Source organism: Astyanax mexicanus, chromosome 9, assembly GCF_023375975.1.
Source record: "Astyanax mexicanus isolate ESR-SI-001 chromosome 9, AstMex3_surface, whole genome shotgun sequence".
Taxonomy (NCBI): domain Eukaryota; kingdom Metazoa; phylum Chordata; class Actinopteri; order Characiformes; family Acestrorhamphidae; genus Astyanax; species Astyanax mexicanus.
The window spans coordinates 44,815,815-44,839,062 of NC_064416.1; the positions used below are offsets into that span (position 1 = coordinate 44,815,815).

The 23,248-nt window shown below is 38.8% G+C and overlaps 1 protein-coding gene and 2 long non-coding RNA genes across 3 annotated transcripts in view; 1 reads left to right on the forward strand and 2 right to left on the reverse strand.

The window, feature by feature from the left end:
- Window positions 1-23,248, reverse strand: part of slc27a2a (solute carrier family 27 member 2a) — a 29,851-nt gene that overhangs the window by 2,793 nt on the left and 3,810 nt on the right. The window contains exons 2-8 of the mRNA XM_022687001.2: window positions 12,851-13,060; window positions 12,539-12,697; window positions 10,128-10,252; window positions 8,806-9,000; window positions 6,056-6,146; window positions 4,416-4,614; window positions 3,542-3,639 (exon numbers count right to left, since the gene is read on the reverse strand). Of these exons, the coding sequence (XP_022542722.2) occupies window positions 3,542-3,639; window positions 4,416-4,614; window positions 6,056-6,146; window positions 8,806-9,000; window positions 10,128-10,252; window positions 12,539-12,697; window positions 12,851-13,060 (1,077 nt within the window). The remainder of the gene's footprint in view (window positions 1-3,541; window positions 3,640-4,415; window positions 4,615-6,055; window positions 6,147-8,805; window positions 9,001-10,127; window positions 10,253-12,538; window positions 12,698-12,850; window positions 13,061-23,248) is intronic.
- Window positions 14,550-15,694, reverse strand: LOC125804604 (uncharacterized). Its single transcript, XR_007440728.1, has 2 exons — window positions 15,354-15,694; window positions 14,550-14,829 (listed from the first exon to the last, which is right to left on the reverse strand). It is a non-coding gene; the product is annotated as an uncharacterized LOC125804604 (long non-coding RNA).
- On the forward strand, window positions 16,417-18,488 carry LOC125804605 (uncharacterized). The gene is made up of 2 exons (XR_007440729.1): window positions 16,417-17,684; window positions 18,209-18,488. It is a non-coding gene; the product is annotated as an uncharacterized LOC125804605 (long non-coding RNA).

Here is a 23,248-nt window from a genome sequence, read left to right on the forward strand (position 1 = left end):
ACACACACACACATCTCTGTTCAGAAGGCTGAATGAGTCATGCTTACAGTGGATTGCAAAAGTGTTCAAACCTCTTAAACCTTTCACATTTTGTCATCTTACAACCACAAATTAAAATGTATTTGTAGTACATAATTGTGAAGTGAAATAAAAATGTTACATGTTTTTCAAAATTGTAATCTAATAAAAATCTGAAGTGTATGTACAGCGTACGATTGCTCACAATGGATATGAAATTTGAAGTCTGGTTAAAAAAAAAAAAAAAAAAATACAGAACGCTAAATATTTTTTTATTATTTTTTTATAATTTTATTTATAATTTCTAATCCCATTTTCTCCCCAATTTACACGGCCAATTACCCAACCCACTCATTAGGACTCCTCCTGTCACTAACTAACTAGTGATGCCCCAACACACCAGGAGGGTGAAGACTAGCACACGCCTCCTCTGATACATGTGAAGTCAGACTCCGCCTCTTTTCGAGCTGCTGCTGATGAAGCATTGCCGAGCAGCATCACAGTGCTAATGCTCGGAGGAAAGCGCAGCGGCTCGGTTCTGATACATCAGCTCACAGACGCCCTGTGCTGATCAACATCACCCTAGGAGTGATGTGGGGAGAGAGCGCCGTCTACCCACCCGGAGAGAGCAGGGCCAATTGTGCTCCCTCTGAGCGCCGGCAGCTTGATGGCAAAGCTGCATGAGCTGGGGTTCAAACCTGCGACCTCCTGCTCATAGTGTCAGAACAAAGCCTCACTGTAACCAATTGATGTATTTTAACTGTAAAATTATAACTGTATAAACCTGTAGAAAGCAATGCATCTTGGGAGGTCCTATGCAAACAGCTGCCACCTGAATATTTAACTATAAAATTTGAGGAAATCAAGTGATTATATTGAATAAGTTTTTTTGCAAAAAATTACTGCTGTTACGATTATATTGGATTACACACCAGACATAAAAACATACTTTACCACATGCAGAAGCTTCCTAAATTTTACCCAATCATAAACTGTAAACCAAACAAACAGAATCTACTCAATAAATCTGAAGCAACAGAGTGCTCTCATTTTTATTAGGTAGAGTTTACTCAATATAAAATGTAAATATTACCTAAATTTAAGAACTAAGACTCACCAAAAATGTAACATTTCTTAGTATTTTACACAAAAGCTACATTTTTCTTATTGGTCCCTCACATCCTTTATTTGCATAGTCTCACCATCAGTGTGGACTCCTGAATACCAGGGTCACTTTCTCTCAGATATTCAGTTCTCTACTAAACAGATCTGATTAATTTTTCTTTAGACTGAAGGAGTGGGGTGAAACTGCTGTAGAATAAATAGATGGAAATTAGAAGCTGTAGGTTGAGACATAAAAAATGCAGTGTTATGCACTCTTATTAAAGAAATAAAAGAAATTCTGATACACACCTAATCAAAATCTTAAGACCAGTTAAAAAAAACAGCAAGAAATTGCATTTTGCACAATTGGATCTTAAGAAGGTTGTAAGTGATCCCGTTGGCAGAATTCTTTCATGTCTATATGGAGCCCTATCAGATTTAAAACCACATTCAACTCTCCATATATTAAAACTAAATGGGAGAGGGAAGGATGGATAACTAAATCAGATGGAGAATGAAAAACAATATGGAGATATCAATGGAAGTGCACTAGGTCCCAGTATTGGAGAGAGTTTGGGTGGAAAAACCTCTCAGAAGGCCCATTATGATAATAACCCCCCAGTGTGCTGGAGGAACTGTGGAAATGTAAATGCTACCCATTATGATATATTTTGCGACTGCCCTGGTATTAAAGACTACTGGAAGAGGATACATGAAGCCTCACAAAAGATATTTAAATGTGAAATTTCCTTAGAAAGTAAGACTTTATATTTTGGGCTCATACCCCCAAAAAGTGGGAGAAAATGAACATATTGCAGGTGGCTGCCAAGAAAACTCTTACTAGGAAGTGGCTATCACAGGAGTGTCCTACTATAAATGCATGGATGGATATTATAATGGATATTTATGAAATGGAGAAGATAACTGCTTTTGTTAATCTTACAGTGAGACAATCCCTCTCAGACTGGAAAAAATGGGTCGAGTATGTCACACTTCTTAGGCCTGATAACTATATCTTTGTACAGACAAGATCACCCCCTGTATGTATATAGTTTTGATATTGTTGGCACTATTTTCTTATTTTCTTCTTGTTCTTGTTCTTTCTGTTGTTTGAGGGTGGGAAGGGGGGTACAAAAAAATAAAAGAAAGGTTTAAGTATAGGGAGTTACAGAAATGTATGACCACTGTTTGTTTTTTATGTATGTGTCTGCGTACATATACACACACACAGATTTAAATGTCCCATAATGACATGTATGATTATGTATTACAATAAAAACATAAATAAATAAAAAAAAGTTCTAAGTAAAGTGTCACAGTGCTAATGTTACAGAAGTGAGGGGATGGACGTAAGTGCAGAATATAATTAATTTTATTAAATTAATAAAAACTAAAACAAATTAACAAACAAACAAAATAAACCAAAGTTACACTGAATACATAACTACAAAACACTAAACTTGAAAACAGGAATCTAAGAAACAGCATGAAACAAACCTGAACACAGACAGCAAACAAACCAACAAAAGACTAGACAAAGAAGGCTTGAAACAAAGGGGCTTATATACACATGGAGGGAACAGGAAACTGGAAACACCTGAGGATCAATCAAGAGGGGGCGGGGTTACAAATCACTGATGACAGGGTGGGGCTAGGGCGGAGACAGGACCAAAACACAACAGAAGCACATGGCTGGGAAACATGACAGGTAAACAGAGGGGCAGGAGCACAAGAGACCAAATGAGGGAGAAACACAAGGCAGACATGGGCTAAGCTGTGACAGCTAAAGGAAGAAAGCTGATCAATAGTTTAAGACCATAGCTAAAAAAAAACTCAAAACCCCTGCAAAAAAAAAAAAAAAAATTAATAAAAAATCAAAGTGTCAAGAAATGGACTCAGTAATGAGTAGCTCCAACATTCTTGTTGATCACTTTAAACAATCATTAAAGCATGCTTGATGCCAGTGTTTTCAGGTGGCTAGTGGGAACGTTGCTCCAAGTTCTGAAGATGGCTTCAAAAAGGGCATCCACTGTCTGGAACTGATGTTCATTTTTGCAAACTTCCCTTTCCATTCATCCCCAAATGATCTCAATCGGATTTAGATCAAGGGAACACGCATGATGGTCCAAAAGGGAACAATCTGAAGCTCCATTGGTCCATTGAAGGAAAACACACCTCAAATCATGATGTGAAGCTCTGATTGGAACCTTTTTAAGGTCCAATAGGGCAAAATGCAAATTTTAGTATTTTATAACTAGTCTTAAGATTTTGATCAGGAGTATATGTTAAAGCTGTAATGCATTATCAACAGGGGTCATTATTAAAATAAAAACAGCGTAAGTATTTGTTTTTGTGTGCAGCACTTTATTCTGAATAAGTGCAGCTTTTGAAAACCCTAAAAAAATAATAGCTTCAGTACCTGGTACCTTGACTCCGTATACATTAGCCTCCTCAATGAAGTCCAGCATAATTAAAACATCCGCAACTTCAGTGGTGGCAACATTCTCTCCCTTCCACCTGCCGCACAGAAACAACAGTGCTCACATTAACACCATTTAAATGCCTGATTAAAGGGCTGTGTCACGTCTGGTGCTGTTAGCTCCTCTGTCCATTCCACACCCAGCTCTAACGGAGGTTCTCAGGTCAACAACTACATTACCCAGAATGCACCACCCGCTGACATCACACACACACCTGATCACGTGACACCTCACCTGCTTCCTCCAGGTAGTCCCGAGTACTGATTACTGGCTCTATAAAAGAGCACACCACACAAACACCCACGCCGCGTATTGTAGGTTCTCCTCATTACAAAGCGTTACTTTATCTTGACCTTGCCTTTGTTTTCTCGACGCCGATTATTGCCTTTGCCTCTGATATTGGATTTTCTGTGTATTACCTGGACTGTGTTTTCACTACTGCCTCTTGGATTACCTCTGATATTGGATATCTTGTGTCTGAACTCTGGACTGTTTCTCGTTTATGGTATGGTTTTTCCTACGTTGCTCTTGTTTATGGTGATTACCTGTTTTTTCTGTATCGACTATGATTTACCTCTGTTTATTTTATAATAAACATTCTTTTATCAGTATCTGTACGTGTCTGTATTCTGCACAAGCCATGACAGGCTGATTGCTGTTGTTTTGCTCGGGTTTTGAGAGCTCGGCGCTGACGGTTTGGATGTGATTAATATCGTGATATATATCATCGAAAAAGAACATATGCAATGTAAACCTTTTTAAACTATTGTGCAGTCCTATTTGTTAGGCCAGTTTTGTGCGGAGAATCAGTACCTGAACGTGTCCCCGATGCGGTCCTGAAAGTATACAAAGCCCTCGTGGTCGATCTTTAACAGATCTCCACTGTTGAAGTAAACATCTCCGTCCACAAACACGTTCCTCAGCTTCTTTTTGTCTGTCTGCTGCTGGTTATTAGCATAGCCGGTAAACGGAGCCACTTTAGTGATCTTAGACACTAGCAGACCTGTCTCTCCTGCACACAAAACACACATGCAGTACATACACACATACATATGTTAGTAATATATACATATATATCTCTGTTAGCTTGGCTTTTTGCTAAGGAAGAACAGCCAGCAAGTATGAATGTATTTATAAATTCTTCACTGATATTGTATCTTATATTACTTGCATTAAAGGAGAACTCCGGTGTAAAATGGACTTTTGCTGTAGTAAAACATGATTAAAAGTACTTTAATTAAAGTACTTGCACACCTCCTCTCTCCCACAGCTTTCAGAGATCCAGAAATTTAGTTTTTACCAAACTGTGTAAAAATCGGGGAAAAAAATTAGTGGAGTTGTGATGATTATTAAAAGGTCTATTAAACACCTTCCTCAACGTAAATAAATAAATGCACTGGGCGCTGGCTGCTACATGAGGAGGCCTCTAGATATAGGAGTCTAGGAGTCTATAGATATATATGTCTATATTATTATCAGTGCAGTGATGGGGGCGCTCAGAGCTGAAGCTAGTAGTGTTATAGGATGCAAACAGTGTTTTTAATAAGCTTCTTGTGCACTTTTTAAGTTATTAATGCCTAGTTTTAAATTCCAGGGCTCTCCAGATTCTAGCACTGAAGTGTGGAGCTACTTTGAGGCTGGATAACGAGGTAAAAAGTGATTTATCAGCGCAAAATATACCCTGATACGGCCGTTGTACAGCAGACTGCTGAGCAAAAAGCACAAAATTACTGGATCTCAGAAAGCAGTAGGAGAACAGAGGTGTGCTACTTAACCAAGCTCAAAGTTCTCCTTTAAGATTTTATAGGCAATTTTTTTCCAGTCACAAGTTGAGTAAATTAGTGATTTGAGGTGATTTGTTTGGGATGAGCTGGAGCTTCACAGCGTGAAGGAAAAGCAGCAGCTATTGTTCAGCACCTCCAGGAACTCCTTCCTTCAAGATGCTGAGAAAACTATTCCAGGTGACTCTCCCTCATGAAGACACTGTGGTTAAAATCTCACTAAGAGTGTGCAGATCTGTCCTCAAAGATATATGTGCTACTTAGAAGAATCTAAATAAAAAAAAAACGTATTCTGGTTTCTTTAACACTTTTTTTTTACAGAATAATCCTGCATGTGTTTCTGTATAGCTTTAATATAGTTTAAAAAAAAAAAAAAAAAACACACTCAATGAGAAGAGGTGTGTCCAAACTTTTGACTGGTACTGTATACTATTACATAATGCTCCTGGTTGATTTTAAGAAGTTATTAATATGGAATAATAACTAGTTCAAACAAATGATAGTTTATGATAGTTTATGCATGGGTGGGTGCTGGTTTTGTACATATTGCCCAGAATACCTGTGTTGAAAACACTACATGCACTGGTTTATACTGGTCTGGTGAACAGCATGCCAGTGTTTAGATGTGTTATTGGTGTTGGGGAGTCTGTAAATTAAGCTGATTGGGTTTACCTGTAGACACCTCCACACAGAACCCCCGGGAATCTCGAGTTGGCTCCTCTTTCTCAGTGTCATACTTAATCAGAGCAAAGGGTGAGGCTTTCTGAACACACACACACAAACACACACACACACACAAAATACATTAAAAATACATAAAAACATTATTTTGTCATGTATCTAAATCTGTTCTTGAGTTAATCTGAGCTACATGAAGTTTGATGGTCTATAGCAGTGGTGTGCAGTGAGGCCATTCTAACCCTTCAGAGAAGGGGTGACAATAGGTGCATGTAAATCATTACATAATATTTACTCAGGAAATATATATATATATTATAGTTATTGTAAACTGTAAGCATATATTTTATAAATTATATAAAATAAAAACAGCAATTAATTTAAAGCATTAGTCTGTGTTTTTAGTTGCTACAGGACTCTTATCTGACTGACAGCGGTTTTAACCAATCAAAGCTGCTTTTTAAAATGGCTTCTGCCCCCACGTGACTGTGTGACCCTTCTGCTGATTTTGAGAAGGGTGTAGTAATGAATCTATTAACAAAGTTGTAGGACAATCTAACCAATCAGATTCATAATTTTCACTACGGGGGCAGGGCCATGGCTGTCTAACCCCTTCTCGGCGCAGAAGGGGTATCCACTATATTAACTGCACGCCACTGGTCTTCCACTACATACTTTGAGGCTAAGCTGCTGTCGGTCTCAGTCTCTTCCACTGTGTTATTATATCACTGACAGTTGGCTGTGGAATATTTAGTAGTGAGTAGTGAAATTTCACGACTGGACTTGTTATACAGGTTCTGCATTCTATGACTGTACCACAGTGCTGGAGTTCACTGATCTCCTGAGAGCAGAGACCCATTCTTTCACTAATGTTTGTAGAAGCAGTAGAGGCATGACTAGCTGCTGCTTTTTTATATACCTGTGGTCATTGATTGCAGAACACCTGAATTCTTTCTTTTGGCAACACCGTGCATCTTGTCAAATGTCAAAGTTTTTCAAATATGTGTCCACCCTTTACATACAGTCCCCTACTGTCTTTGATGCTATAGTGATTAATGCTATTTTTATTAAAGTATAAATTAATCCCTGTGGTTGTTTGTTTTTCCTAGGACTGTAAAACTAACTCCTTGCATTAACAAAATGAGTGTGCTACTTTTTTTTTTTCTTTTTCTCCCCAATTTCAAGGCCAATTACCCAACCCACTCATTAGGACTCCCCCTATCACTAGTGATGCCCCAACACACCAGGAGGGTGAAGACTAGCACATGCTTCCTCTGATACATGTGAAGTCAGCCACCGCTTCTTTTTGAGCTGCTGCTGATGCAGTATTACCGAGCAGCATCACAGCGCGCTCGGAGGAAAGCGCAGCGGCTCGGTTCTGATACATCAGCTCACAGACACCCTGTGCTGCAGACATCACCCTAGGAGTGATGTGGAGAGAGAGCACCATCTTCCCACCCGGAGGGAGCAGGGCCAATTGTGCTCCCTCTGAGTGCCGGCAGCTTGATGGTAAAGCTGCATGAGCTGGGGTTCAAACCTGCGACCTCCCGCTCATAGTGGCAGTGCTTTAGACCGCTGGACCACTCGGCGCCCCAGATGTTCTACTCATGTGCTACTTAACTGAATAGTAAAACCCTACTCAGTTTGGCACTTTTTTCTGGTAATTATCTCAGAAATCCAGACATGCATTGTTATGTAAATACTGTAGTAACACTGCTTTTACTCCAACATAGGGTTTTTTAATCATTCATTATTTATATTTTTTACCTTTGAGTTGTTTGTAAGTTTAAAAAAAATAACTTAGTTCTAATAATCTGGCTTTTTTTTTTAAAGTTTAGCTTTTTGTGTTTTTTTTTCTCTTTTTTTTTGTCTCAAAAGTCATTTATTTTTTCAAAAGCACTGGAGGACTTAAAGTTGGAAACTGAAAAGCTTAAACATCAATAAAAACTCAAAAAACTTGAGGTGTCCTGAAATGTTCTGAATATATATATATTTCAGCCCTGTTACTCAAAACATAGTCCTAGAAACAGGTGAGAGTCCCAGTAACAGGAGTGAGTATTGTCCCCTGGTTGATTGATACATTAATGTGAATATAAGTTCATGTAAACCACGTTTTTCCAATTCTGTTTGGCTTATCGTTTATCCATTTTGTTAAATGAATTGCACGTCTTCTTGATAAGAAAAAAAAGGCTTTGTATCTTTTTAAAAAATACAGTGTGCATGCTTTGTGACTTTTCTTGCCATAAATATGAATTATTTGAACATGCAGTCAATACTTTTTTGCTTTTAAGCATGCTTTTTAAATGTCAGATGAGTTTTGGTAACAGGACTGAGAAAACTTTAACCATTTTCGGCTTTGAAACCTTGTAAAAAACTATTTAAAGCCGTCTGAGTTTGACCAGTACATGTTTTGAATAGTAAAGACAAAAAATAAAGTTTAATTTGGAAGAGTTACAGCAAGCAGATGGCACCCATTCGGTGGAATTGCCCAGTTATACAGTACATAAGCTACTACAGATTAAACACAGATCAGCCACATCATTACAACCAGTTCCTTGTTTCTAAACTCCTTGGAGCTGGTTATAATGCTGTGGTTAAAACGTGCCTAACCATTACCCTTCCCACACTGATCCTATTCTCAAGAGTGGCAGATGATGCCATATTGAAAACAGCAGTGCCGGCACACAAAAACCCAAAAAGGCGGTCATGAATAGAGCCTGATACCACGTTTCCCCACTGTGTACCTTCATTAACAAGTTCACTCGTCCCATGGCGCCGATTTTGCCGACGTAGTTGACGAAGCCGATGTTTCCTTCTGTGGCTCCGTAACACTCGCAGATACGCACGTCTCCAAACCTCTGCAGAAACTCCTCCCACGTATCGGCACGGATACCGTTCCCAAACGCCAGCCGCACGTTGTGGACTCGATCGCTGTCCGCCTGAAACACAGACACACAGACACAAGCAAAAGCATTGTGATACATTTATTTACTGCTTCTTCCAGTAACTGTAGAAAAAGACTTCACCCTGTGGTTCCAATTCCATTCAGTTCTATTGAAACTAAGCCAGTACTGCCTTCCAAATTGTTGACTTTTTGCATACAGAGATTGCGCATTAAAAACTCCAGACTCACTTATTGGTTTGGTAGACTCACCACCTTCTGCCATACCAAGCACCTCAGTGTTAAATCAGTGCAATTTTTAACACATCATTTTTTCTGTGATTATATCAATTCATTATATTTTCAGCAGCAGAGAGATCCCTTTTCTTTCTCATATTGCTTGAAACCTGTGGCATGCTTAATAATGTGGTTTGTTTAATAAAATTGGATTTATACTTATAACGGGTCATGATAGAAATTAAACTGACTGTCATTTGCATTGGCTCTTTAGGAAAATCTGAGAAAAATATTACTTGCATAATAATTTGGAACACTGTGTAACCAATGAGAAGCATTACTGCATGGCCTAGATATTATAGGTAAAAAGCACATGTGCAGCCAGCCTACTTAATAAAACAACCAGTAGGCCTCATTTGGGTAAAAGCCTTGAGCCCTATTTTTTATGTTATTTTATTTTGGGTTCTGTTTATTGTTGATGTAAATGCTGGGTTTGTGCACTGCAGCTCGTTTATGTGTGTAGCTAAGATATAAGGTGTGGACAGATGACTCTTGACTAATATCAGGGTTTAAATGATCAATTGTGGGAGCAAGGTGTAAAAATAAACTGTTGACAGGGTGTAAGATAGCAAAAACCATCGCTATGTGACTGGAGTGCAACACGCTTGGAGGAGAATGCTAACTGCTAATTCTGTCACCTAACAGACGCTGTTGGCTGTGGCAACACCAGTCACCTGTTCAACCTGAAATATTCAATCTCCTGTCACATGCTCAGTGTAACAGAACCATAATTCTCACTGTGTGTGAAATAAAAGAACCAGTTTAATCAAAAATCAGTATTTGAGCATAATAATAACTATTAAAAGACAAACAAATAAATGTGCATTGCTGCTCAATAATGATTCTATAGACTTATTTTAGGTGTGTGTGTGTGTGTGTGTGTGATACCTTAGGTGTGTTACAGAGGTAGCGCATGATTTCTCCGATGTACTGGATCACGGTCACGTCGTACTTCCTGCAGTCCTTCCAGAACTGAGAGGCTGAGAACTTCCTCCTCAACACCACTGTGATACCTGCGCACACACACATGCTTAGCAGAATTAATAAAATTAACACTGTCCATTTCCATTTCACAGCCCCACCCGATGCTGATCCTACGATCCCTGAATTTCTCCTTCTTTTCGTGTCTTGAAGCTTGTTGGTTATATGATTGTTTCCCATTTCTTTACACAGTCTTTTGCGTTTTTATTGAACATGGCAAGATCTTTTAAGCTGCACTGATTGTGTAGTAGGGGGTAAACAAGGCAGTGCTGCATTGTGTGGTCCTCTCCACATTTACAGGTTGTTTGGCCAACTTTGTAGCCCCATCTAGCCCCATGGCAGCTTTTGATCGCCCTGTTTCTGTTCTCAGGTGGTTGAGAGTCTTCCACTGGACCCACGGTGCTTCTGAGCCCGGACGGAGGGCTTCAGATGGGTGAATACTCATGTCAAAGGGAGGGGGGTCATCCTCAAGTGTTTTTATCCATAGTTGGAGTATGGTTTCTTCCCGTGATGCTAATAGGGGCTGGACATGGCTAAGAAAGCTTCTCCTGGACTTCAGCCGCTGGGCCAGGGGTAGACATCCGTGAAGAGGGTGGCGTTCTTCATTGGTTGCCTTGGTCATCTCTACTCAGCTGGCTACTTCCCATCTCACATCAGCAGGAGCAATGCCAGAGAGAATGTGCAGATTGTTTGTGTTGGTGGGCTTCAGGCAACCAGTGATCAAACGGCAGGTGTTGTTCAATTCTGGGTCTAGATTCTTGGCATGGGATGATCTCTCCCAGACAGCACATGCATATTCCGCAGAGGAATAGCACAGAGCCAGAGCAGTAGATCTTAATGTGTGTGATGTGGCTCCCCATTTAGAGTTGGTCAGCTTACGAAGGATGTTTTTCCCGGAATTAACTTTCAGTTTGGTTGTTTTGATGTTCTTTATAGGAGAGCGTGCGATACAGTGTTACACCAAGGTAGACAGGGTTTTTGCAATGTTCAAGGTGTATTCCAGACCATGTGATGTTAAGGGGTCGATTTGCATTTCTGTTCCTTAGATGGAACGCACAGACTTGGGTCTTTGCAGGGTTCATGTGTAGGTGGTTGCGCTCGTAGTAGAGGTTTAGCTCATCTAGGGCTGAGGTGAGATTTGTTTCTACAGCTTTAAATGTACTCTCCTGAGATGTTACACAGAGGTCATCAGCATAGATGAATCACTCAGTGTTCAGATCTGTTGGTTGGTTGTTGGTGTAGATGTTATACAGTAGTGGAGGCAAGCCATTCCGCTGTCGTCGCCAGCGATTTTGTTTGTTTTTAAGGACAACATAGAAGCGCCAATCTTTGAGGAGGGCTCCGATGAGGTCTGTGATCGCCAGGTCTTTTGTCATCTCTAAGATCTTTTTTTAGGAGGAGGCGGTGATTCACAGTATCATATGCGGCAGACAGATCAACAAAAATGGCTACTGTCACCAGTCCTTTCTGAAACCCATCTACAATGCGCTGTGAAAGATTTAGAAGCTGGCTTGTTGTAGATCTGCTAGGGCGAAATCCAGCTTGGTGGGGAATTATGACCATTTCAGCAACTGATGCAAGTCTGTTAAGAATCAGGAGCTCAAACAGCTTGTACGGGTGGCATAACATGGATATTGGACGGAAGCTCTTTGCATATGCTGGATCTTTACCTGGTTTTAGAAGAGCAATTATTTTAGTTTTCCTCCAGATCTTTGGGATGTTCCTCGTCATCATACAGTTATTCATCAGCTCGAGGACCCATTTACATCCCTGAATACTTGAATATTTACAATCCCATGCAAATTGAGATATTGTGTAAAATATAAATAACTCTATTGCCCTGGCTAAGATGAGTTATTTTAACATTCAATGCCCTGTTAAAATGAGTTTTCTGTATTTACTAGGATGCAGCTAATGGTTATTTTTGTAGTCGATTAATCTAACAATTTTTTTTGATTAGTCAATTTTTTTGATTAATCACTGCCTCCTGTGAGTACGGTTCCTTTTTAATGTATGTTTTACCTCACTTGCTCAAGACTGCAAACCTGTGAATGTCACCCTGTTGTCCAGTCTCAGCATTAACATACAGCATTAACAGATAATGACCTGTAAAACCCAAATATAAAAACATTGTTACTAATGTTTGATTAATCAGATTAATCAGAGGTATTTGTGTAAACCCCATTTGTTTTTTTTTTTACATTTAACCCATTTCCTTGCTCCAGTGGAAAGTGAAATGTAAGTGTCTGTGTTACTCTCCTGTCTTTGTAGGCAGTAGTGTTTATGTACTGTGAAGCTGGAGGAGTGCTTGACTTTACCTCGCTCTATTGCACCAGTGAGACCCATGAGGAATCCAGCGCTGTGGTACAGAGGCAGATAGATATAGATAATGTCATCAGAAGAAACTCCAGCCATTTTCTGGAGAAAGGATGCCAACCACACTCTCTCGTGACTAATTACAGCCGCCTTTGGGAGACCTGTAAAGCACACAAACACAACATTCAATCCTCTGCATCTAACACTGCTGTACAGAGTAAGAACCTCATCCCAACTGTGAAGCATGGTGGTGGCAGTATAAGGGATAGGGGGCTTGGAAGATGGAAGATGCTTCTAGCTTAAGTGTATCTCACCTGTAGTGCCTGAAGTATAGATGTAGAGTGCAGGGCTCCTTATCGTGACTTTGGAGCGCAGAGAGATGGGTAATGGTTCATCACTTGCGTTCTTAATTTCCTCATTAAACGATACAATTCCATCTGTATCACAGTGATCCGCCATAAGCAGCACACACACCTCCTGCTCCTTCAGCACAGGCAACACATCCTCCACAGCATCACGTAAATCTGCAGAGAAAACAAACACCACAATCAGCATCACCACATGTGATAAGAACATCTGGAAGAAGGATCTGTGGTCAGATGAGACCAAAGTTGGACCTTTTGGCCTAAATACAAAGTGCTTTGTGTGGCTGAAAAGTAACAGTGCTCATCATCCTGAACACACCATCCCCAATGTGAAACATGGTGGTGGCAGCATCATCATTTTTCTTTCTTATCTATCTCTTTTACATGTATGGAGATGCCCTGTTCCTGATGTTCCGGGGGTCAAAACATTTAAATATACTTCTTACATATAATGTTAAATACTACAAACACAATGCAGTATCTCTGCCTGGAATAATATTGATATACGATTTCAAGACCCCCTTAAGTGGACCATACCATTCTATGTTAATAATAATCATTCCTCTCCTTTTACCTGCTGCTGCCTCATTACTGTTCAGGTGGTTTGAGTCCAAGTTAAGGTACACAAGCTGCTAAAGCTAACTTGGTATGCATTACGTGTAAGTAGATTTCTATCTACTTAACTTTCTTAAATATGCACTTTAAACACACTTTTCCTTACAGAAATAACTGAATTCACATGAATGCTAACTTACATTTCCGCCTTAAATGCTGCTGTGGCGGCACAGGCTTCAGGCTGTAGATGGTATTTGGGCGCTTTTAAGGTGGAACAGAAGATTCAAATGGGAATCCATGCTCTGTTTTATATGGACTGTTTGTGTTGTCTGCTCACCCTGAGCAGAAATGTGTAAAACTCTTAAAACACTATCATCTACTACAGTCTGAAAAATGGGAACTGACACTTACAGTGTAATTCTGGTTGTATCTGGGTTTAGTTTACATCCAGCCTTTTATCTTCAACAAAATTGATCTACAGACGTGATATAACTCTGCAGCTCAGGAGGGGCAGAACGTTGCTCACCTGCAGTGTAAACATTAACCCTTCTGACCTTCACCCACGTCACCATAACACTGCCTGTTCCCTTTAGATCTTCTCTGTGACCCAGATTACTGTGTAGTAACACACGCCACTTTATCTGCTCACACACCCTTTTCACACTGATTATAGCACTGAATACAGCCCTGCACCATTCAGTGATTCAGTTCAGTGCACACTCAGCAGAGCATTAGAGGAGCTCTCTGCCATGTTGCATCTTCAGCTCTATCTGCTGTGGAGCAGCACAGAGAATTCAGCATGGTCCCTCAACTGAGGAAAAAAAGACGATTAACATTAAATTAATGGACAGCTACTCTGATTATTAGTAGCACAGAGCAGCAGAACAGCAGAGCAAACACACTAAACAGAATAGCAGTAATAACATTACAACTAGGGCTGCAGCTATCGATTCTTTTTGTAATCGGGTACTCTACTGAAAAATCGATTCGATTAATCGAGTAATCGGATAAAACATTTTTTTTGTTAAAGAGCAATTAAAAAGGAATTTTACTCAATAATGAATGACCAATTGGTTTCCTTTTTTAGATAAGTTATATTTTTTAATTCACAACATTTCCAAATTGCAAATACAAATAAATAAAACACAATAAATAAATAAATACCACAATAAAAAAAATAAATTTAATTACATTACTTTCACATTTGGATTTCTTGTAAATAACAAATATAGGGTATAAATCAATAAAAAAGGCATAAACATCGTCTTTGTGTTGTGCATCTTAGCTTCTGAGACGTTGTCAGTTCTGCCAGTGTTGGATCAGTGTGCTGCATTCTTTTACCACCAAGCCGCTTCTCCAAAATATATCAGGACCTGTGCAATAATTGTGACACACAAGTATTACAAATGTTGCTTTTTTCTTTATTTATATGTTGGACTATTTGGGTCTAATTACATCACTAAGACTAATAACTCTAATAATAAGTTCATGGCCGTGCATTTATTAAGATTGACACCTATCGCATTGGGGCACATTAGACACTAGTGGTAACCAATATTTTACCCAATAAATAAGAGACACACTTCCTTATATGAACAACAGTGTTCATACTTTTTTGTCTCACTGGCCAAATGTACTCTTAGATGAAGAAATCAAGCATTTAGTTTCCAGCCAAAGTAACTTCAGTTTAGCTAACTTTTAACATTTTTATTGTTTATATTCTGAACTCCACAGCGCTGTGTTTACTGTTTACATAAAGCCTGTATGAACTCTGTTCTAATAAACTAACCACACATTATAGACAGTGCTTCTATTAATTCACACTCCAAAACGCTGTCGTTTTGTTATTAATTCACATTAATGTTAATCTCATTGATTTATTATAAGTTATATTTACCTGCTCTCTCGGCGTCCTCGCGTCTCGGGTGTCCTCGGCTCAGATGGTGCAGCATTAAAACGCGCTGTTTTGGCACTGCACCGAGTACAGGTCACAGTTCGAACATAAAATGCTTTTATTCCTTTAAAATCGCTGTTTTCTCTCGCCACTTCCATTTTTGCCGCTGCTCAAACCTCCGTCTCCTTGTTCCCGGGCAGGGTGACGTAACGCTGAGCGCGTTGTCAAAATAAAAGTCGCGAAAATACCGCGCGCTGAGTTTATTAATTAAATAAACGATTACTCGAGGCACAGAAAATTAATCGATCAATTTTGTGAATCGAGTTACTCGAGTAATCGTTTCACCCCTAATTACAACCACACTGAACAGCACAGCAACCCCATAGCAACCACTTGAGATACAGTACCATAGCAGCCACTCAGTAATGACATTACAAACACACTGAAAAGCACAGCTACCCCACAGCAACCACTTGAGATACAGTACCATAGCAGCCACTCAAGTAATAACATAACCACACTGAAAAGCACAGCAACCCCATAGCAACCACTTGAGATACAGTACCATAGCAGCCACTCAAGTAATAATATAATCACACTGAAAAGCACAGCAACCCCATAACAACCACTTGAGATACAGTACCATAGCAGCCACTCAGTAATAACATAACACTGAACAGCAGAATAAACCCATAGCAACCACTTTAGATACAGTACCATAGCAGCCACTCAGTAATAACATTACAACCACACTGAAAAGCACAGCAACCCCACAGCAACCACTTGAGATACAGTACCATAGCAGCCACTCAGTAATGACATTACAACCACACTGAAAAGCACAGCAACCCCACAGCAACCACTTTAGATACATACCATAGCAGCCACTCAGTAATGACATTACAACCACACTGAACAGCACAGCAACCCCACAGCAACCACTTTAGATACAGTACCATAGCAGCCATTCAGTAATAACATAACACTGAACAGCAGAGTAAACCCATAGCAACCACTTTAGATACAGTACCATAGCAGCCACTCAGTATCAACATAACCACGCTGAACAGCACAGCAACCACTTGAGATACAGTACCCTAGCTGCCACAGAGCAATGACATTACAACCACACTGAACAGCACAGCAACCCCACAGCAACCACTTTAGATACAGTACCATAGCAGCCACTCAGTAATAACATAACACTGAACAGCAGAGTAAACCCATAGCAACCACTTTAGATACAGTACCATAGCAGCCACTCAGTAATAACATAACACTGAACAGCACAGCAACCCCACAGCAACCACTTTAGATACATACCATAGCAGCCACTCAGTAATGACATTACAAACACACTGAAAAGCACAGCAACCCCACAGCAACCACTTGAGATACAGTACCATAGCAGCCACTCAAGTAATAACATAACCACACTGAAAAGCACAGCAACCCCATAGCAACCACTTGAGATACAGTACCATAGCAGCCACTCAAATAATAATATAATCACACTGAAAAGCACAGCAACCCCATAACAACCACTTGAGATACAGTACCATAGCAGCCACTCAGTAATACCATTACAACCACACTGAACAGCACAGCAACCCCATAGCAACCACTTGAGATACAGTACCATAGCAGCCACTAAGTAATGACATTACAACCACACTGAAAAGCACAGCAACCCCACAGCAACCACTTGAGATACAGTACCCTAGCTGCCACAGAGCAATGACAATACAACCACACTGAACAGCACAGCAACCCCACAGCAACCACTTTAGATACATACCATAGCAGCCACTCAGTAATGACATTACAACCACACTGAAAAGCACAGCAACCCCACAGCAACCACTTGAGATACAGTACCATAGCAGCCACTCCGTAATAACATAACACTGAACAGCAGAGTAAACCCATAGCAACCACTTGAGATACAGTACCATAGCAGCCACTCAAGTAATAATATTAGGGGTGAAACGATTACTCGAGTAAATCGAGTAACTCGATTCACAAAATTGATCGATTAATTTTCTGTGCCTCGAGTAATCGTTTATTTAATTAATAAACTCAGCGCGCGGTATTTTCGCGACTTTTATTTTGACAACGCGCTCAGCGTTACGTCACCCTGCCCGGGAACAAGGAGACGGAGGTTTGAGCAGCGGCAAAAATGGAAGTGGCGAGAGAAAACAGCGATTTTAAAGGAATAAAAGCATTTTATGTTCGAACTGTGACCTGTACTCGGTGCAGTGCCAAAACAGCGCGTTTTAATGCTGCACCATCTGAGCCGAGGACACCCGAGACGCGAGGACGCCGAGAGAGCAGGTAAATATAACTTATAATAAATCAATGAGATTAACATTAATGTGAATTAATAACAAAACGACAGCGTTTTGGAGTGTGAATTAATAGAAGCACTGTCTATAATGTGTGGTTAGTTTATTAGAACAGAGTTCATACAGGCTTTATGTAAACAGTAAACACAGCGCTGTGGAGTTCAGAATATAAACAATAAAAATGTTAAAAGTTAGCTAAACTGAAGTTACTTTGGCTGGAAACTAAATGCTTGATTTCTTCATCTAAGAGTACATTTGGCCAGTGAGACAAAAAAGTATGAACACTGTTGTTCATATAAGGAAGTGTGTCTCTTATTTATTGGGTAAAATATTGGTTACCACTAGTGTCTAATGTGCCCCAATGCGATAGGTGTCAATCTTAATAAATGCACGGCCATGAACTTATTATTAGAGTTATTAGTCTTAGTGATGTAATTAGACCCAAATAGTCCAACATATAAATAAAGAAAAAAGCAACATTTGTAATACTTGTGTGTCACAATTATTGCACAGGTCCTGATATATTTTGGAGAAGCGGCTTGGTGGTAAAAGAATGCAGCACACTGATCCAACACTGGCAGAACTGACAACGTCTCAGAAGCTAAGATGCACAACACAAAGACGATGTTTATGCCTTTTTTATTGATTTATACCCTATATTTGTTATTTACAAGAAATCCAAATGTGAAAGTAATGTAATTAAATTTATTTTTTTTATTGTGGTATTTATTTATTTATTGTGTTTTATTTATTTGTATTTGCAATTTGGAAATGTTGTGAATTAAAAAATATAACTTATCTAAAAAAGGAAACCAATTGGTCATTCATTATTGAGTAAAATTCCTTTTTAATTGCTCTTTAACAAAAAAAATGTTTTATCCGATTACTCGATTAATCGAATCGATTTTTCAGTAGCGTACCCGATTACAAAAAGAATCGATAGCTGCAGCCCTAATATATATATATATATACACATGTTTAGAAAATACGAGTTTGATAGAGTTGTTCTGTTGGGAGGCGCCGGTAATCAAGGTCAGATGGATAAACGCTTCAGAAATGAGTTGCGTTTTTGAATATTTTAGAATAAAAAGATAAGTCTGCATGTAAAGTCTCAATTACCATTTTGAAAATCGCATTAAAACTGTAATTAACTGAATTAATCGTGAAAATCACCCAGCACTACTGTATACCTTTAACTCTACCTCTACACAACACAACTGATGCTCTAAAACACAATAAGGGACAATAAATTAATTAACTCTTGATGAGTTCAGCACAGCTGTTAACTGAAAAAGCCTGAATTTAGCAAGCCTCAGGATATTAAACCTACATCTAAACCCCTTTTTCTGCTTTTCTCCGTACAGATCTAACACACTGCTGTTATTATGCACGAGTATATGTGCACCTGTATATGTTTGTTAACACAACTGGTCCAGACTGGATCTTCAGTTATGTGTGGACAGATGTGTGTCATTGACCTTTAGTTCACTGAGGTTAAACTGAAGGTCTGCTGCTCATTATGAAATGGTTTGGGTGATTTAAGGCAATTTATTCGTGTCTGATTGCTCTGCAGTAAAATACTTTAGGATGCTGTAAAACTATATATTACTATTTAATTTTCTTCAGGACAATAAAGACCAAAAAAACCTAAATAAAAATACCAGACTTTTTTGTTAGATTTTTTCTTTTTCATTTAACTAGCATGTACACTCTTATACTTATTTTTTTGTATTTCTTATATACAACTTGGAGGAAGAGTGGAGAGACACACAGTTCAAACCAATCAGAGATGGTTTGTAGAGACATGTCTGTCATCTGCTGGCGTTGATCCACTGTGTTTTATTATCAAGTCTAAAGTCAGTGCAGTTTTGTTTTCTCACAAAATCTTACAGCACTTCATGCTTCCCTCTGCTACTGACAACTTTTATAGAGATATGGATTTCATGTTCCAGCAGGACTTGGCACACTGCCCACACTACCAAAAGTACCAATTGGTCTCATATAACATAAATTATAATCATCAACAGTAAAAGAAATAAACACTTAAAATAGATCACTCTGTTTGTAATATATCTATATAATATAATGGTTTCACATTTTGAACTGAATTACTGAAATAAAGCAGCTTTGTTTTAAATTATATTCAAATTGTTTGAGATGCACTAGTACTTTAGACTGCTGTGGTACCAATAAATACTGCGGTTTTGGGAAATAATCATACTTTATATGATAGTTAGAAAGCTGTTTTCACACTGAACACTTACGCACACACAATTTGTTGCTCTACACTTTAAAAACACAGAGTTTAAAAGTTTTTCAAGTTTATTGTTAATACAGCTTCACATTGCACTTAAACATACACACTGGTCTGAAACACAGAACCTTCTAGCTGTATTTACTTTGTTGCTCCTGCACCAGCCAGACAGATTTGACCAATCATATATATAAATGTTTTTGTGTATCCTGTGTATCCTGAGCTCAGACAATCCTGCTGTGTATGTTAAGCAATCGCAGACATTTCTGTTGCGTAATCTGGCCAATCACAGGCTTTGCTGCTGTGAATGCATAGTTGTGCTAGTATTGGATATCTGAGCTGAATGTTCTGCAGTGTTTAAGAGAATTACAGGTTTTCACACAAAGTGAAAAGTCATTGTGCTGCAGGGGTGTAGTGTTTCCAGCTCTAGTGCTGCTGTTCACCTGTAGATGTACAGTGCACTTTCCCGCACTGTAAAGCGTAACAACACTACTTTCTTAATTAACATTAGTGAACTTTACTTATTTAATATTATCCTAATGATTTAACTCAACTAATAATGTATGTAATATTAGTAAAGTTGTACTTTTGTATAAAATACTTTCAGAACTAGTAGAAATACTTTCTTTAGTGATCTTCAATAACCTAAGCAACTTAAATTCTATTCCATACTCTGTAACTCTCACCTACTTAAAAATGAAGAGTTTCTTTAATTTTACTTTAATTGAAAACCTCTGGAATATAATCAAGAGGGAGATGGATGATCACAAGCCATCAAACCACCAAACTTAACTGCTTGAATTTTTGCACCAGGAGTAAAGCAGCATAAAGTTATCAAAAGCAGTGTGTAAGACTGGTGGAGGAGAACATGATGCCAAGACGCATGAAAACTGTGATTAAAAACCAGGGTTATTCCACAAAATATTGATTTCTGAACTGTTAAAACCTTTTGAATCTGAACTTGTTTTTTTTATATTATTTGAGGTCTGAAAGCTCTGCATCTCTTTTGTTATTTCAGTCATTTCTCATTTTCTGCAAATAAATGCTCTAAATGACAATATTTTTAATAATTAAGTTACTCTGAGATGAAGTAGCCTGGCAACACGTAAGGAGGGCCATTTTTTCTCTCTTAGGGAAAAGAAACACAAGCTTGTTTTCTATGAATAATCAAAACTTTGTCAAATTTAGAAACTAGTAAAAACATATTCAGGCAAATCGCTATGGGAGGTGGAGTTATGGAGGGTACAGCCATCATGCAAATAAATGATTCCAAGAACCAATAGTTATGTTATCTTTGGTAATATAAGCTGGCAACACTTAGACATTGCAATTTAGAATCAATCAGCCATTTAAAGTCAGTACAACTCAACTAAACTTGAGTTTTAAAAAAATGTTATTTACGAAACAAAAACCCAAGCTAAATTTGCCCTAATACGACAAAATAATTAGTTTAAATTAGAGACCAATAAAAATGTACTGACAAAACTGCTCTCTCTCTCTCAGAATAACTCTTTATTTTATGTATGAACTAAATTACCAAAGGATGGTAGCTCTTATCAACATGACTACACACTGATGGTTAGCGGTGTTGGACTGACAGGAACCAATATTATATTAAAGGGTAACTAAACCCACTGATTTTAACTGACTCATCCCTCAGGCCTTCACCCTAAAACTTGAAAAATGCTTAAAAAATGGGAGGCGTAGTTTGAAAGGGGCATGTGTGATGTATGGGTTTAGAGGTGGGGCAGGAGGGAGAGCTGATTGGCTGAACTGCAGACGCAGCTGCAGTCTGAAAGCGGACCCAGATGATTGGACGGGGCAGTATCAGCAGGGGAGCAGTATTATTGATTGGCTGATTTACTAATTTGCATATTGTGATGTGTATGCATAACCAAGTACACGGACACATCATCCTCGTCTATAGCACAGTTTAACCTGAGAGGTAGAAGCACTGCAGAGGCAGAAAATATCACCAAATAAAAGCATTTGTTAAAAGGTTAATAAATGTTTATCAAAAAGCAGGACTGGTATGTTTTATTACTTCAAAGAAACACATTTTAGCTATTAATACAAAAATACATGGTTTAGGGTTTAGTACCTCTTTAACTTTGGTAATACAAGTTGGAAAAACGTGGAAATTACAATTTAGAGGCATTAAGCTTTTTATTTAAGTACACTTAAATAGTAGACATAACTTGAAAACAGTGTTACTTATTTATTTATCATGTTTATTTTTTTTCCTAGGGCAATTGGTTTTCCCAAATTGTACAGTGTGCCATTTATCAAGCAACTCAGAGTAATAGGGCTGATCTCAGATCAGACTGCTCATCACAAATCTAATCCTAGATCAGTACTCTCACTTCTGAGGCATTTCCTGAACTCAGACCAAATACAGCACAACAAGGATCATTATATACTCCACTTCCTAAACTGCAGACAGAATAAAGAGGAGCTCAGCCCACTCCACTTGCTCTACTACCCTGAGGCAGCTGGTGAACCCGCTGAGTTATGCTGATGCTCATGCTCGTCATGCTGGTTGACCAGCTTAATTATACTGGTTGACCTGACCTTGATCAGGTTGATCGTGCTGGTAGACCTGCTAAACCAAAACAGAGTTTAGCTGGGTTCTATGGTCCGAATCAGTTGATGAGCTTGTTTTTTTAAAGCGTTTCTCCCTCTGTTTGGTTTGGTTTCACACAGACATAAATGCACACCAATAAACCACACAAGCACATCGTCTCCTGTGATTGGTCTGAGCTGTCTGGCGCAGGAGCAAGAAAGTAAATATAGCGAGAAGTTTCTGTGTTTTAGGGAGTATATCTGTGCAAGGTAAAGCTGCCTTAATGCTGAAACATTGTGCTTTTAAACACAGTGTTTTCAATAGGATGTGCAGTGCAGATGTCCACGCAGTAAAAGGAGCAGTGAATGCTGCACATACTGCGCATGTAAACAGCATGGAGCAGCAGAGACAGCATTTGTTCACAGCTGTCCTAATTAACGTTATGTCTAGCTGATATATCAAATTAAAATCTGCGTTTTATAAGCAGTTAACTCAAATAAAAGAAGTATATTTGCTCGCGTTAGAGTTTGTTTGGGACCAAACCAATACCACCCCATCTAGACGGTTGTTTTGATCTGAACCAGAGTGCGAGTACTGTTTTCACACCTGCTCAATCAAACCGCACTAAGGGTACAATAATTTAATAACAATAAAATAAAAGTAAATATTGCAATATGACTTTCACTTGCCCTATTCATCACAATTAGCAGTGCTCACAATACACCTCCAGATAATC